This window comes from Microtus pennsylvanicus, chromosome 15 (genome assembly GCF_037038515.1).
Source record: "Microtus pennsylvanicus isolate mMicPen1 chromosome 15, mMicPen1.hap1, whole genome shotgun sequence".
Classification (NCBI taxonomy): Eukaryota; Metazoa; Chordata; class Mammalia; order Rodentia; family Cricetidae; genus Microtus; species Microtus pennsylvanicus.
Genome location: NC_134593.1, coordinates 28,234,611 through 28,250,444, shown reverse-complemented (window position 1 = coordinate 28,250,444; position 15,834 = coordinate 28,234,611). Strand labels below are relative to the sequence as shown.

The following is a 15,834-nucleotide window of genomic DNA, read 5'->3' as shown; positions in this document are numbered from 1 at the left end:
CTGGGTAGCAAGTAGCAAGTAGGGCATCTATCTCAGCCTGTTCCTCTCTGACTTTGCTTCTTCAGATCTGCCTCCCTCCCCAGCACATGAATCATTTTGCATCCTTCCCCCCTCTCCCTTTTTGCCTCCCTCCCTCACCCCCTCCCTCCTTCCTCTTTCTCTCCCTCCCTCTCATTTTGCCACCCCGTATTCACTCACCATAATGATGCCCAACTGTTCAGTGCCAGAGGCTCGGGGCAGGATCAGGGGGGTGAAATTCTTCACACCCCAAGTCTAGACTTGAGTCTTCCAGGCCCTAAAAAAAGATGATGATTTCAATAATTGATGAATTTATGTAAAAAATGAATCAATAATTGATCAGTTTTGAAACAGAAAGATACTGGGGCCAGGTGCTTTCACTAGTGAATTCTTCCAAGCATTTTAGTAAAACTTTATCAATCTCCAGACAACAAAAGCAGAGAGGATATATTTTTCTTTCTTTTCTCTTTTTTTGTTTGTTTGTTTTTATGAGACAGGGCTTCTCTGTGTAAAAGTCCTAACTGTCCTGGAACTAGCTCTTGCAGAACAGGCTGGCCTCAAACTCACAGAGATCTGCCTCTATGACTCTTTATTCCATGTGAATATGATGAAGGGTTGTTTAGGTTGTTAGGGACTGAGAAAGTGGTTTGATCAATAAAGTGGCTGGCATGTAAGCACAAGGACCTGAGTTCAGATTCCTGGCATCCACATAGAATGCCAGGTGTGGCAGTGTACCTCTGTAACCTTAGTACTAGAAAGGGAGGGGACTCATGGATCCTACAGGTCAGCCAGCCTAGTCATTGCCCAATCAATGAGTGAGAGACCTTGTCTAAATACGAGGTGAAGCATGATGGAGGAAGGTACCTGACACTAACCTCTGGTCTACACACACACACACACACTATGATCACATGATCACACATACATCCATACAAACATGAATGAACACACACACACTATGATCACATGATCACACATGCATCCATACAAACATGAATGAACACACACACACTATGATCACATGATCACACATGCATCCATACAAACATGAATGAACACACACACACACACACAGTCATTTAGCCTTGTATTACTTGTGATAGGACCACATGATGAGACTATGTGATTCTTGATACCCACTCTATAAGAAAAGCTTTTTGCCCTCAACTTTAAGGCCTTTTAGTAACTATGAATGACTCTTGACAGTTTCTCTATTATGTGCCTTCAAAATCTTCATTTTTGAAGGCTTAGGTTTGCACATCTGTAGCACAGATATCTTCTCATACCACAGCAGACATCACTAATCAATGAGAGAACTCCTAGCTCAGATTCCTTCACAGCACAGCATGCCAAATGCATTCTCTACCAATCTACATTCATTTGGCTAGTAAAATGAGACTTCTATGCGTGGGAGGTCAGTAGGATTCCATTTTTTTCTACTTTGAGGTCTTAGTTTTCCACCCAACCTGTCTAAGACTTACTTTTCCCGGTAGACAGCGTGATTCCGTGATGTGTCAACTTGGACGGGCTGCGTTGCATTTCTCAGAATTTTTCTTTCCCCTGTGTGTTTCTAGTTAGCATGAACCAGCAGAAAGATTCTCGCAGGAGATTAGAAAGGAGCAAGTGAGGCAGGAGCCATCTTGCAGACCAACCTTGTCATCTCTGATCTGCTGACTCACCCTGCTGGTAGGAAGTGGTACATGGGTCTGAGGTTGTTCCAAATTTCCATGGGGATGCTCTGCTTCACCATTCCTTCCTGGGCCAAATGTGTTCTTGTCACTATCAACAAGTTCAGTTTCAACCAAAACTGGCGCGGCCTTGTTAGCCGCTGAGCAAGGCAGGCACCTTCGGGGGAAGCTTCTGTAGCGATGCATTGTCAGAGTACCCTTTCTGCTGTTTTCTACTAATAAACTGAACAAGCCCATTGGCATTTTCATCCGTCACTTTAATTTTTCACATGTGTTCAGTAACTGAGCTAAGCACACCCTAAAAATGTGCCTACTAGCTTTTCTTTTGAAATTATTGTCTTGAACTGAGCATGCTCAGGAATGCATTCCTTAGCTGAGCATGCTTAGGATGGGTCCAGCCTCTATATGAATAAGCAGCTGAATAAAACCCTACACTTGCTGTTATTACTCTGAAAGAGCATGGTTTTGGAATGACACCCATGCTCTCTGGCTGTACGTAGTAAATCTTACATTCTTTTCTTCCTGGCTATGCTCTATTTGACTTTGCAGTCATGGAGATACAAACCCATTGTGCGCAGCTGCATGTTTTCATTGTCCTTCATCCTGTGCTTGAGGATTTCCCTTTGAAACCTGCCCTTACTCTTATGGTTGGTATTTAGAAAGTTCTCTGAAGGCTTAGCCCTCATTTGGTCACATAATTTGAGGATGATAGAAATGGTGTGGGATGTCCTTCTGTCTATGTGTTGCTTTTATTGGTTAATGAATAAAGAACAATGTTGGCCTATAGCATTGGAGGAGAAGGGGAGAGTCAGAGAGAAGCCGTGGAGCTGCCAGAGACAGATGCTGGGAACTTTAGATGGTAAGCCACAGCCACATGGCCATACACAGATTAATGGAAATGGGTTAAATTAATATGAAAGAGTTATCCAATAAAAAGCTAGAGCTAAGGGGCCAAGCAGTGATTTAATTAATACAGTTTCTGTGTGGTTATTTTGGGTCTAAGCTAGCAGGGTGGCTGGGAACCAACAAGCAGCCTCCTCCAGCATAGAAATAATAGGCGAAGGAAGTTGCCAGAAATAGGTCCCTGTAGACTCTCTTTGAAGTGTATAGTTTATCCCTTTGCTTTCTTTCAGCCTCTTGGTTGCCAGGAGATGATCTGCCTTCTCCACGTGCTCCTGAAATAAGGTACTGCCTTATCTCAGGCCCCAGACAACCAAGTAATTGACCTTGATCTTCAACCTCTGAAACAGTGAACCACAATGGACCATTCTACTTAAAACACTTGAAAAATCTTAAAATTGGTGCCCAAGGTATTGGGTAAAACAATGACATTTCCTAATCTAGTAGATTCTTCCTAACCTTCCACTTTCCTGGGTCTTTCTTCTTAGCTCTGCCCTGAGTCTCTTTACCTCTCTCAGGTTCCGAGTGTCCTTTTGTGTAGCTCTCATCCCTTCCCCACTAAGCTTTTTCTGTTTTCAGTCCTTTGTTTCAGGCGTTTGTCACAACACTGGGAAGTTGATGATAAACTCATGTGTCTTGTAGCTCTGCTTCTGTGATGAAATTCTTATTAGCAAGGGCATTAACATAGCATATCCTAAATGTCCCCCCCCCCGGCTCTTTATCCGGAGGCTAAGATTAGCAAGGCCAACTGGGGTACAGATGACAATCTAGGCTCACCCAGGTTCAAATCCTAGCTATGACATTTGATAGTCAAATGTCTTTCCACTAGTTTTAAACTCTCCATTTTACCTGCAATAGTAATATCAATCCCTATCTCAAACTCACTGTGAGGATTAAGGGACATTATCTCTATAGAATATTCAGCCTAACGCTTAGCATTCAACAAAACATAATCTAAAACTGTCAATGTTTAGTTTTCCCACATTCTGGTTTAGCAGAGGGTTTTAGAATATGAATTTTTAAACAACTCTTTGATAGGTTAGATCTGAATGACACTGTCTTAATTTCATTTCTGTTGCTGTTATTAAATACCGAAAAACAGCAATTTAGGGGAAAAGGCATTTATTTTAGCTTGCAATTCCAGGTTACAGTCCATCATAACAGGGAGGGCAAAGCATCAGGATCTTAAATCAATTGGTCAAAGACCGTGAATGCATGAATACTTAGTTCTTGGCTTATTCTCTCTACTCTGGAAAACGGTACCACCCACAGGGGACTGTGCCATTTCATATCAATTAACAGACATAAGGCAACCCCACACAAAAAATTCCTCATAAAGAATCTTTTCCCAGGTAATTTTTCTTTGTTTCAAGTTGACAATTAAAACTATCCATTGCAGACAGACGTGAGAAAAAATCAAAACTATACAGAAAATGTATGCTGCTTATATTTTAACTTTATTTTTTCCTCTGTAAGCTATAATTTGATTGATTTATATTTTGTTATTGTAAAAATTAGCTGCTTTGTATTTTGAAGTAAAATGCTTGAGTGTAGATTGCTTCTTTCTCATGCTGGCCTAAATTGATGCTAGCACCCCACAAACAAGGCAAATCAGAAGATGGCAAGATTCCAGCCTGACTGCCTCCAATGGATGACTTCCTCCAAATTGCTTCCTTACCTGTGGAAAGAAGACACCATCTTCTAAAACTGAGGAAGAACAGAAAGACAATGAAAATTATGGGATATTAAAAGGGAGAGGAGCTCCTCACCTCAGAGACAGGTTGAAGCCTCTTGACAGCCAAGAATTAAGAATTCCAACACAATATTTCCTTACAGCCCCTTTCCCTTCAGACCTGGGAAACTCACTTTTCTGGGAATCCCCAGAATCTCTGTGAACAGTAAAAGGATGCGTCCTTGCTGCTCCCATGCACACCTCTCCTGGCTCCTTTTTATATTAATGCATTTTAACTTCACTCCAGGTTTCCAAGAGCCATCCTGTCATTTCATTTATCCAAGAGGGGGAACAAAAAGTAATTTTCTTATCAGTCCATTGAACTGTAATGTATGCAACCCAAAAGCCAGTAAGATGGTACGTTGCCTGTTCTTAGGACACTAAATAACAACCCTTCTTTGAGAAGTACAGTCACATGCTCGGCTACCCCAGTTCTCTCTCTGAGCATCTTTCTCTGTTTAATAAATGCCAGGTGTGATTCACACCGGCTCTCCTGATGGTCTTCTGCACAGTGTGAGCAGGAGTCTGTGTTCTTACCTGTGGACGACTCCAAAAACAAAAACCAAACTCCTTGGGGTGCTGTGGGTCCACTGTGGAGCTCTGCCTGTGCTTCCAAGGGCGCCTATGGGAGACAATGTGGAAGAACTTTGGAAACTTCATATACTATACAAATGCATGGTGATGCAAGATTATAATTGGTTATCGTTTGACCATTGCTTGTAATTCCAGTTTGAACCGCTCCCTAGCTCTGTCCTGCTACAACTTTATTTGAGTTTCACTTTAGGGTGACAGTCACAAGGGAGTCAAGGTGTGTACCTACTCTCTTGAATGATGGTACTCATGTGCTGGGTTACTTCACAGTCATTTGGAAACCACGCAGAGGGAGGAAAACAGACCCCAAGTTTTCCTGTTAGAGTTATTTCGTGTTGTGGTTGTTTCTCCCACATAAACAAGTAACTGCAGGCAAACACTAAAGCAGAATGTTAGCACAGGGCTATCGAGTGATTAGAATACTCAAGATACTTGATGAGTATGGTAAGGTTTCAGGAGCTAAATTCACTGGAATCTGTCTTCAGAAATTAAGAGTTCTACAAAGAGGAATAGAATATACCACATACACAGAGCTCTTACAAGTCACAACAGAATGCAGATTCCAAAGCCTTGGAGATGGTTCCAATGGGAAGGGCTTGCTATGAAAACATGAGTTCCATCCCACAAACAGTATGTACGGGTATGTATCTGTAGCTCTCGTGCTGAGGAGGTAGAGATAGGCTATCCCTACCCACAGGCCTCCAAATAGATGTATACTCATCTGCCACACACAGACACACACAGACACACACAGACACACACACACACACACACTTTTCAGAATCCACAGGAAACTATTTTCGACTATTTTTCATGAAGAACATTTTTATATGACTTCTAATTTTTACCAGCACATTTAATGAATTTAAACAAGCTTGCTTAATTGAATTCCTAGTTAGGCAATTCAGCTCAGGCTTGATATTTGATCAAAAAGAATATAAAGAGAGATGAAGGAAAGATGGCTTTCTGACATGCATCACTTAATGAGAATGCTTGAACAGTGGGGAAAGATAATCATTTTAAATGAATCTGTCTCATGATTGCAACTCTGCAGAGAAAAAAACACCATTTTTGATAAATGTGGGCCACTTAGTGACACTAGAGAATGGGAGGGTGGAGATAGAGCACTATCACCAATATTTTAGAGAGGAATTATAATCTTAGTATTGGGAAATTTTAATAAAATAATTTCAGTCCGTTTCTCATCTCCATAGTTCCAACATGCTAGACGTTCTCCCACATATCAGATTGGTTTCTGCTTTCTTTCTATTGAGTTCATAGGACAGCAAGTCTCCAGCTCATCTTGCCAGGAGGGAGTCATCTAACCACTCTTCTCCATAATTCTTCTCCCAAGTCCTATGTTATTGTCTTATACATGAAGATTTGCTGCATCCCATTCAGTGATTGTTTTCTGAACCTTTACTGCTTTATATAGAAACTATTGATTTTTAAATTTTATTTAAAATAGTATCATGATTCTTAGAGATTTTTAGAAGATTATTTTTCAAATTTTGTTGTAGCCCATATTCAAAAAGTCAGCAAACATGTCTAGTACAATAATAACAATAGCAAATTTCCATGTACCCACCACCTAAACTTAGGAAAGTGACAGGAAAAAACGTTTTATTTCAGGATATCTTTACACAAGATTCATCTGGATTTTGTATGTAGAAATTCAAATTGTTAAAAATTAAAATTATTCTTTGGTATAATTGATCATTCAATCCTCTTTTTATTTTTTATTTTTTTGGATCAACACAGTGCCTAGATGACTTAATTACTTAGTGATTTGTGCTTCTCAGGATCCCGCTTCCATCAAAGAGCCTAAGAGGAAATTTTGAAATGCTAAATTCCCTCAGACAGGAACTGCTGAAGGCATTTTTCACATGATTACAGAGCCCATTTTTTCCACTCTAGATTTGTTTCTAATAGGTTGGTACAGGACTTATCATTTATTATTAACATATTTTAAATCTTCCACTCAATAAAAATTAAGTTAGCAGGGAACAAATGGATTCAGTCATTCTGGAACTGGGGAGAGAAGACACAGTGTCTCATAAAACAGTAAATTTTACTTTTTATATCTTAAGTTTTTAGTCATGGTGTAGCATTTCAGTGACACAGGCTTGGGGTTTAGTGATTGGGTGGTTTGTGGAGAGCTGATTTACAGGGAGGCTGGCAATGTTCCTTCTTTATCTCTTGGTATCCTGGTTTAACTTTTTACCAGGATAACGACAGCAGTATTTATGGTGTGCTATTAGACCCCACCCTCACCCTGTGACCTATCAGGTCACTTTCTTCACCAGTGCCTCGGAAATGGCACTCCTCGCTTGAGAACTGGTCTTGACTAGTTCAGGAACCACTGAGAGTTTGGAGGAGTAATTTTCCCTCAAGATTCTTTACATATATCTTGTGGTTCAAACCGGGGGCTCAGTCTGTTCCTGGTACACAGAGACAAGGCCTTGAGAGTTTGCATAGCGGCCTGTCTTTCCAACCCTAGTGTTTTTTGGGGGATTGTTGGTTTCCTCCAACACTGTACCTTTTTTCTTTAAACAAGATCTTAGAGAAAGGGCTGTAAAGTTGACTCAGAGGTTAAGCCCTTGCTATTCTTGCAGAGGACTTGAGTTCAATTCCAAACTCTTACATTAGGCAGCTCATAACTACATATATATCTCTACCTTAAGGGGATCTGATGTCCTTTTTGGCTTCCTTAGGCACGGCACTCATCACACACACACACACACACACACACACACACACACACACACACACACACTTCATAGTAGTATGGACACCCAAATCAAGAAATATTATACGGTTAGTTTTTCAGGTGGGATGTTTGAGATAACCCACCTTATGTAATTAATTATGTAATAACTAAGGCATCCTTTAGCAGAAAGATGAAGTAAACAAGTCAAGAGATATGCACATTGCTTTCAGCTGGTTTCTGACTCCCCAGTCTCTGGTAACAAGACTCTTTTATCTGCTGATGAGTAGAAAAATATCTGTAGTCTGGGGCCAGTGAAGGTGACTAAACGGATAACAAAGGAGATTTAAATGTAATGGAGGTCAGCCAAGGACAGGTACACAGGCAGCTGCTCTTGTCTGCTCTAACTGAAGGGCGTGGCTCAAGGAGAAGCCAGGTGAAGTTGCTTAAGCCACTTACAAAGGCTTGTATCTGTTCATGAAAGATGGAGTTCAGCTGCTTGGTCTAGCATCGGATTGGTTGCTAGGGAGTTAAGCGACAAGTTGAAAACTTTCACATCCACCTTGCTGATTCATTGGCAACTGCTTTTGAAAGGGAAATTAGATTGGAGGGGGATCAGATATAGCGCTCAGCTGCTTGCTGCTTTCCCAGAATGATGCTTTGAGGCAAACTCCAATTCTGATAAGATTCGTAAAAGTGAGACTCCTTGGCTTGAACCCCAAAGTGGGAACTGCTCAGCTCTTTCTTGGACACTGTGTGGGATACTCCACACCTGCTGAACTGCTGAGGATGCTGTGGCTAGAGACGATGGACACAGGTGGCTGGAGATGCTTACTGAGGGTTGGAGGGGGATTTCCTGCAAGGTTACTTGTGCAGTTTTCTGGTTCAAACTGGTGTCTTGGTCAGTGACTGACTGTGTGTGTCTTGACCACTTGCGCTGATGGAAAGACGGTATGATTCTAGGACAGCAGCCTTGCTCAGTTCCCCTCCAGTGCATATGAGGACAGAGAAAAGATTAGATGCTTTAGAAGTGAGCCAATTCATGTATAACAGATAAAATGCATTTTTAGGACTGATTCAAAATGATAGGAAAAAGGAGAGCAGGGTGGGGAAGATTATAACATGCTGTTGTAAAGATTCTTGAAATCCTATGTTAATTATAAATTTTGATTATAAAATGACAACAGCAGTCTCACTGAATGGTTCTCAGACTTCATGGATTAAACATCTGCATCTTTTACACAAAAGAAGAAATTAACGTATCCTCAGAGCCTACATCAACCTAAAATGTTCAGGGTTTGGATTCTGACTCCTAATGGGTTTGGGAAACTCTTGAAATCCCTCCCTTCGCATTCTTCAGCCAGGAATGGGGGTCATTTGCCTTGGTAAGGGTGAAATGGTCTGTGGGGTAGGCGGTTCCTCAGATTGCTAGGTACTCTTACCTAAACCTACAAGCTAGCCGTTAATGGGCAGAGTAATTACATTAGCAGGATGCGGTGAGGTCAGTCAGAAATGATATGGAACTTCAAAGGGGAAACTTCTAAGTGTAAATTGTGGGTGCCCATTGCTTTATTCTTTATTTCATCTCTACAGTCTCAGTGATGCCCAAACAGTGAGTCTTTCCATATTCAAATCCATTGACAAAGGAATTTTGGCTCTTTCTCCCCCGTTTAACTAAACATACCAGAGAGGAGGAGATCTATAGATTTCCCTGGACCCACTCATGTGATGACTTTGCAACCACATTAGAAAGACTGGCAAGCATCTAGAGAAATCTCTAGTTACAGCTCTAATGTACAGACCCTTATGTTATCTCCCAAAGCCCAGTATGGGCTCTGAGCCAAGCTGGGTCCATCCTGAATGCCCATTATCTGAGCCTGAATGGACTGATGGTGGTTTGGGAAGATCTTGTGGGTACTTGCTGTTAAAGCCGACAGGAGTTTCTGACAAAGTCTGTTACTGCCACCCAGCGGCCACAGCTAGGATTTTGGGAGTAGGAGTTGAGGGATAGCTTTGAAAAATGGACCTTAGATGACAGCAAGATGAAAGGAACTTGGCTTGTATGTTGTTATGAAAAACTTTGTGAACTCCCAAGAGGACAGTGGAGTAGGGAGTGGTACTGCTCATTGAGGCATTTCTCTGGGTTTGGAAGAAACCTGGACCCATCTTCACTTCACTGTGGGGTTGTTTTTCAAGGTCCATAAAGTGAAGAGTCATGGAACCATCATTCATGGTGATTTGAGAAAGAAAAAGATGAATACAACTGTCTCCATCAGAGGCTGGACTGTAGCTTAAAACAGTCCTGTGTGTCACAGAAACAGCAGAGACTAAATACTGCTCCAGGCCCTCGTAAGGCGATCTGATCTTACAACCAATGGGTCTTTCTAGGTTTAGACTTTCCTTCTGGATTTGGATTTGCTTATCTGATGCCTGAAGTTAACTTCTTTGAACATCATAGAGGCCTAGAACAGAAAATTATTTCAATTTAAGACTCCTGTTTATACATTTATATACGATTCAATCAAAGAATATTTTAACATGGGTTCAAAAGCACCGGATTCTGTGGAGTTTAAATCTACAATGACCACACTTATTAAACTAAATTCAATCTGGAGGCTGATAATGGCCCTATTAATTTCATTCTTGTCCTCAAAAATCCACCATTCTGTGTCCAAGATAAGAGCTCAAAGTTTGGTCAATGTCTACTTTATGTCAAGAGCCCATTTAGTGTGCAAACCAACAATGCCAAAACACACAGCAAGATTTCTGAATGACACTAGCTTGATCTTCTCAGGATAAGTAAAACCTTCTTTCATTAAAATACAGAAGAACATTCTAAAGAAATAATTATTGGCTTGGATTGGCTCATTAAACTGGACTTTATTTATGGATAAAGGGAAAGATAGATAAAACACCCAAATAGATGATAAGTATTGAAAAAGTGGACAAGTATCCCCTACAGGCAGCAGGTCAGTGCACTCAGATGGGAAAGGGTATTCTACTAAACAGAGAGGAAAATGCAGTGTGCATCTTCAGATAGAAACAGTAGAAGCTCCAGAACATGACCTGGGATCCTGGTAGCAGAAGCACAGAGAAAGGTTATTGAATGCTTATAATTTCCTTCAATGAATGGAAATTCCCAAATAAAAAAAAAGGCACAACTTACTTTTGTACTTCTTAACTGTTGAGGACTGGCATAGATACAACATAGATGTGTACCTGACAGGGAAGCTATTTAAATGAAGAAGTCTATAAAGCTCAATTTGCTTTCACACTAGAAAAAAATTTCATTAAAATAAGACTCATCAATGACCTCTTCCAATAAAGCCTGGTGGTGCAATGCACAATGGATAGCTAGTTTCACAAGTGTCTTGGACAATCAACAAAGACCCTTGAGGTATGCATGTAGAGTCACTGTGCCTAGGAAAACCAAGGGATACTATTATAATTCTGGCTCCTTTTGTAATAGTAACAGATCTTGTAGTTGAATTGCCTTTTTAAAAAAAACACAAAAATTATTTTAATAAAGCTTAATATTCACAGAAGTTTCCCGAAATACAAAATGGTCACAAACTTTTTTTTCTCCTCCTCCTCTACTTCTCCTCCTCATTCTTTCCCTTCTCCTCCTCCTCTTTTCTTTTTTCTCCTTTTCCCTTCCTCTTCATCCTCCTCCTCTTCTTTTCATTTTTGGGGAGAGGGGCAGAGAATCTACACTTGACAGCAAAGTCACAATGTTATTAGTGAGAGCTATGATGTTTATTTAATGTTCCCAATTCGGTTCAAACAGTCAAGCTTGTCCATCTACAGCACCTAAAGTTAGACTTGGCTAGAGAGCATATTGTAAGAAACAGGTTCGTCGTATTTAACCACTACAATTAGAGCCCAAAAGATGGGAAGATGGGGGAGGTGGAAGAAGATTATTAAATTAAAATAAAACTACGTTTCCCCTAGATGATGATGATGATGATGATATTAAACATCCATACCCCAGGCATCTAATCCTTACAGCTACCTTCATTCACATGTTTTCTACTTAATCATGACAGGGAATGAATCCAAGTAGAGAGTTCTTCCTTTTAAACATGTCACAGCCACCTGGACAACACTTCTAGCCTCTGCTCATGCTTTCCAACAGTGACTCAGGACAAGAAATAGATTTGCTAATGTGCACGTAATCGCCAAAGATGAATACTGTGTTCATGAGATACAAACAAACAAAGAAAGGGAGAAGCCTTGGCCGAACAGGAGAAGTGATGTACAACTTGATGATCTGACCAATAAATATTCCTGGCACATAGCCTAGCCCACGCTCTCACTGTCTCTATGGCTTGGGCTCCATTGGTCTTCCTTCCTCGATTGCATTATTAACTAACAGATCATCATGATTAGATGCACTTAACAAAGCCTGGGTTGAAAGCAGAACTGTGTGGATCTGCAGTTCTGGGGACCACATATTTTTCAAAATATCTAAACTTATTCTTTCCATCTTGTCTACATTAGGAAAGCACATTTTAGTCATGAAATGTACTTTAGGTGCGTATTTAGGTGGGTATTCTTCTGGAAGGAATAGTTCAAATTTAAAAGTCTCTCCTTCAAAGGGGGAATTCTGGGGGCCAAGAACGACTGTAGGAAAATAATAGGTGTTGTTCTCATCTGGTTCTGCTTTAATGCCAGGAACTGGTTCTGTCAGCAAACACTGGGTTTCCTTGATGATCCTGTGGGGCAGCCTGGCCATTTTGTCAGATTACGAGTTCAGCCTCAGTTCTTGTCTCTGGCTCTACTCACCTCACGCACAAGTCATTGAATTGCTTTTTGATGTAGGGCAGACACAATTAATGAGGTTACTTCAAGGGTATTTTTTTTAAAAAACAAAACTCATGATAATATTGATAATCATCAAATGTAAGATATCAAATTAGAAAGTCTATAAAAAGTTTTTCAACTGAACATGATAGGGCAGAGGAGTCTCTACATTCAGTTAATTGTGACTTGATTGTTCTACTGAATCAATCCATAGATGTCCTTTCTGAAGTGCCCATTGCAGTGGAAGAAGAAGGTAACCTGCTTGCTAAGGTCAAGGAAGGTTACAGACAAATTTCCACTGGGATCGCTTCTGAATTGTGGACAAACTGAATGTTTCTCTAAAGGTATATACACATCTCTTCAGCGATGCAGATGACCCAAGTAGTTGTGCTTTATTTTGTTCTGTAGATAGGTGTAAGAGAAGGCATACATCTGAGCAACTTTGACCTGCTTTGACCAAGAACTGGAGGGCAAGCGTGGAATCGAATTTGTCAAAGCTAGAATGTTAACCTTTGTGGGTACGTAGAGGTTTGGATGTTTGTGACTCTTGACTAAGACAACATCAACATTATTTATGGTGTGCTGTTTAAGTCTGAACTACCCCCAACAAATCTCAAGGTTCTCTTCTTTATTGGCGATTAAGTACCCGGTTTGATAAGCCTCTTCTGACTCAAAAAGACAGTGGAACTTTTTAAGGGTACCATTTAAAGTAACAGTCCCATATATATTTATGGTTCAGACCATACTCAAAGCCTAGTTCTGTGTGCAGGCAGAGCCCAAGGGAGTTTCAACTGTCAATATACTTCAGATTTCTGGAAGTTTGTTTTTATCTTTTCTTGCTATGATGCATTTGTCTTGAAGTAAAAGCCTCCCTTGAGTATAGTTCTGCAGAGTTTGTAAGTGCTAAATATCCAAATTAGACATGTATGGGTAAAAGAAGTTGTGTTGGAAGAAGGTAGAGATGACCACAGAAGCTCTTGCAAAGGCACATTTGAGCGTTATTTCCTGAGCCAACAACGCACAACACTAGATGGGCTTGAGGCAGAACGGCTATAAGAACTAAAACAAGCAAAGCACTACCCTAGGGAAATTAAAACTAACACTTTTTTTCTATACTTCTAATAGGAATATAAATTAGTAAAGTCACCATGAAATTCAGTATGAATATTAATCAACAAACCACAGATCAGACTTACCTATGAAACTCCCTAGTGTGTACCTGAAGGTCTGGAAGTCAACATAGCACAGAGATAATTGCACATCCATGTCTACTACTATGCCACTCACAACAGCCAAGATAAAAAGCCCAATCTAGATTTCCACTGACATATGATCAGAGAAAGAAAATGTGACATATGGGCTCAGTGGAGTTTTATTCAACCATAAAGAAAAAGGAAATAGTGTCATTTGCAAAAACAGAAAAAGTTGGAATTGGAAATTATCATGTTAATAAACTTAATCTCAGTGAGACAAATATTGCATGTTTTCTATCATATGTGAAATATAACCTTAAGTATGCATGCAAGTGTGTGTGTGTGTGTGTGTGTGTGTGTGTGTGTGTAAATGCACTTGGAAATGGAAATGGAGGGAAATGTCAGGGCCTAAAGAGGAACAGAGAGAGAATAAAGGTGGAAAAATGCAGTGTATCATGTTTTCTGTCATATGAAATTTGGAAAAATAATGTGTTATGAGGGAGGGGGGAGAGATGAAAGCATAAGGGAACCACTTGGGATAGGAGGCAGGAAAATGTAAAGGGAGGGGGAAAGTGGAGAGAGAGGGAGGGTATGAGAAAAACACAATTCTTTATATAATTAATATATTAGTCTAATTAAATCCATCTATTCCTTATGAGTCAACAATCCTGTTCTGAGGCTTGCAATCCCAGAGGGACTCGCATCCCCAGTGGTATTTACTGTGCCAGTGTTTATGGGTATTGAAGATGATGGAGATGTTTATGGCAGTTAGTAAGATGTGGCAAGTGAAAAGAGCTGAAAATACCACAACCGTCAGCAGGTTTTAAGTGTAATGGCGGGTATAAAACTAAAAAATATGCCTTATAAAACAGGATGCCATTTGTATAAGATGTAAATTTAAAAAGTTTACCTATCTAGATAACAGCAGAAAACATTTTATAAGAACAAATGCAAGCCGGGCGGTGGTGGCACACGCCTTTAATCTGAGTGCTCGGGAGGCAGAGGCAGGCGAATCTCTGTGAGTTTGAGGCCAGCCTGGTCTAGAAGAGCTAGTTCCCGGACAGGAACCAAAAAGCTACGAAGAAACCCTGTCTCGAAAATCAAAAAATAAATAAATAAGAACAAATGCAAGTGAAATCATCTCATCATTTGATGTATGTTGGGCATGGTTGTACAGAATTAAGATTTTCTAAATGTTTTGTATTTCACACATTTTATGGTCATTTCTCTTATTTTATTATTTTTTGTAAAGTATTTGCTGGCACAAATACTGAGGGGTGTCTGTTTCTCCAAGGCTATTAATTTTTCTCTTTGTTGTTTGAATTGAATGCATGTATTATTCTTGTTTTTTTTAAATTTGCTGATTGTTTGTATTGCTATTTCAAATATGTTATGGAGCCCCTTTAAACAATTTTTAATTTATGATTATTGCCCATTAACTCTGATGTTTTCATTTTGTTATTTCTTACATATTTTCTCTTTTTGATGATGCCATTCAACTAAGTATATTTTCTGTTGCTGTAAGTGAGTACTATAGTGTAGGTAAATTTATAAAGAGGAAAGAAGGCTTATTTAGCTTATCTCTGTAGAAGCCCAAAAGCATAACATTAACATCTGGTAATGGCCTTCCTGCTGGGCCAGAAGACACAGCAAGGGAGAGTAAGCTTGCTAATACGAGCCTATTTTCTTCTCTTTACCAAGCCCCTAATGCTATGAGGGCCCATAGCAGGGTTTACCTAATCACCTCTCCAGTGTTCTACCTGCAAAGACATTGCACATGACTTTAGGAAGTTAATTTTGTTATAGGGTGTGTAAGGAACAAGCACAAAGACCACATTATCATGTGTTCTATGAAGCATAGCAGTAATATCTTCCTTTACTTCTGTGAGTATGGCTTCCTTCAGTTCCTTAAGCACACTGGTTGCCTGCTCGGAGGTCTTTGTCTGGTAACTGATAGCTGCACCTTCTCAGGTCTCAGCCTCTCTCTGCTACCTATCTCTACTCATGGCTCTGTGTGGGTAGCACATAGTAGTTCCTCTAGTGCATTTGTTCTCAACCCATGGGTTGCGACCCCTTTGGGGTCACATACCAGGTATTTACATTACGATTCATAACAGCAGCAGACTTACAGTTATGAAATAGCAATGAGATAATTTTATGGTTGGGGGAGTCACTACAACATGTACTACTATATTAAAGGGT

The 15,834-nt window shown here is 40.1% G+C and overlaps 1 protein-coding gene and 1 long non-coding RNA gene across 2 annotated transcripts in view; one reads left to right on the top strand and one right to left on the bottom strand.

The window, feature by feature from the left end:
* Positions 1 to 15,834, top strand: part of LOC142835466 (uncharacterized) — a 506,414-nt gene that overhangs the window by 137,301 nt on the left and 353,279 nt on the right. The gene's annotated exons all lie outside the window — the stretch shown is intronic.
* LOC142835982 (ubiquitin-conjugating enzyme E2 N-like) lies at positions 11,958 to 12,371 on the bottom strand. Its single transcript, XM_075949878.1, has one exon. The coding sequence runs from the start codon at positions 12,369 to 12,371 to the stop codon at positions 11,958 to 11,960; it is 414 nt and encodes a 137-aa protein (XP_075805993.1).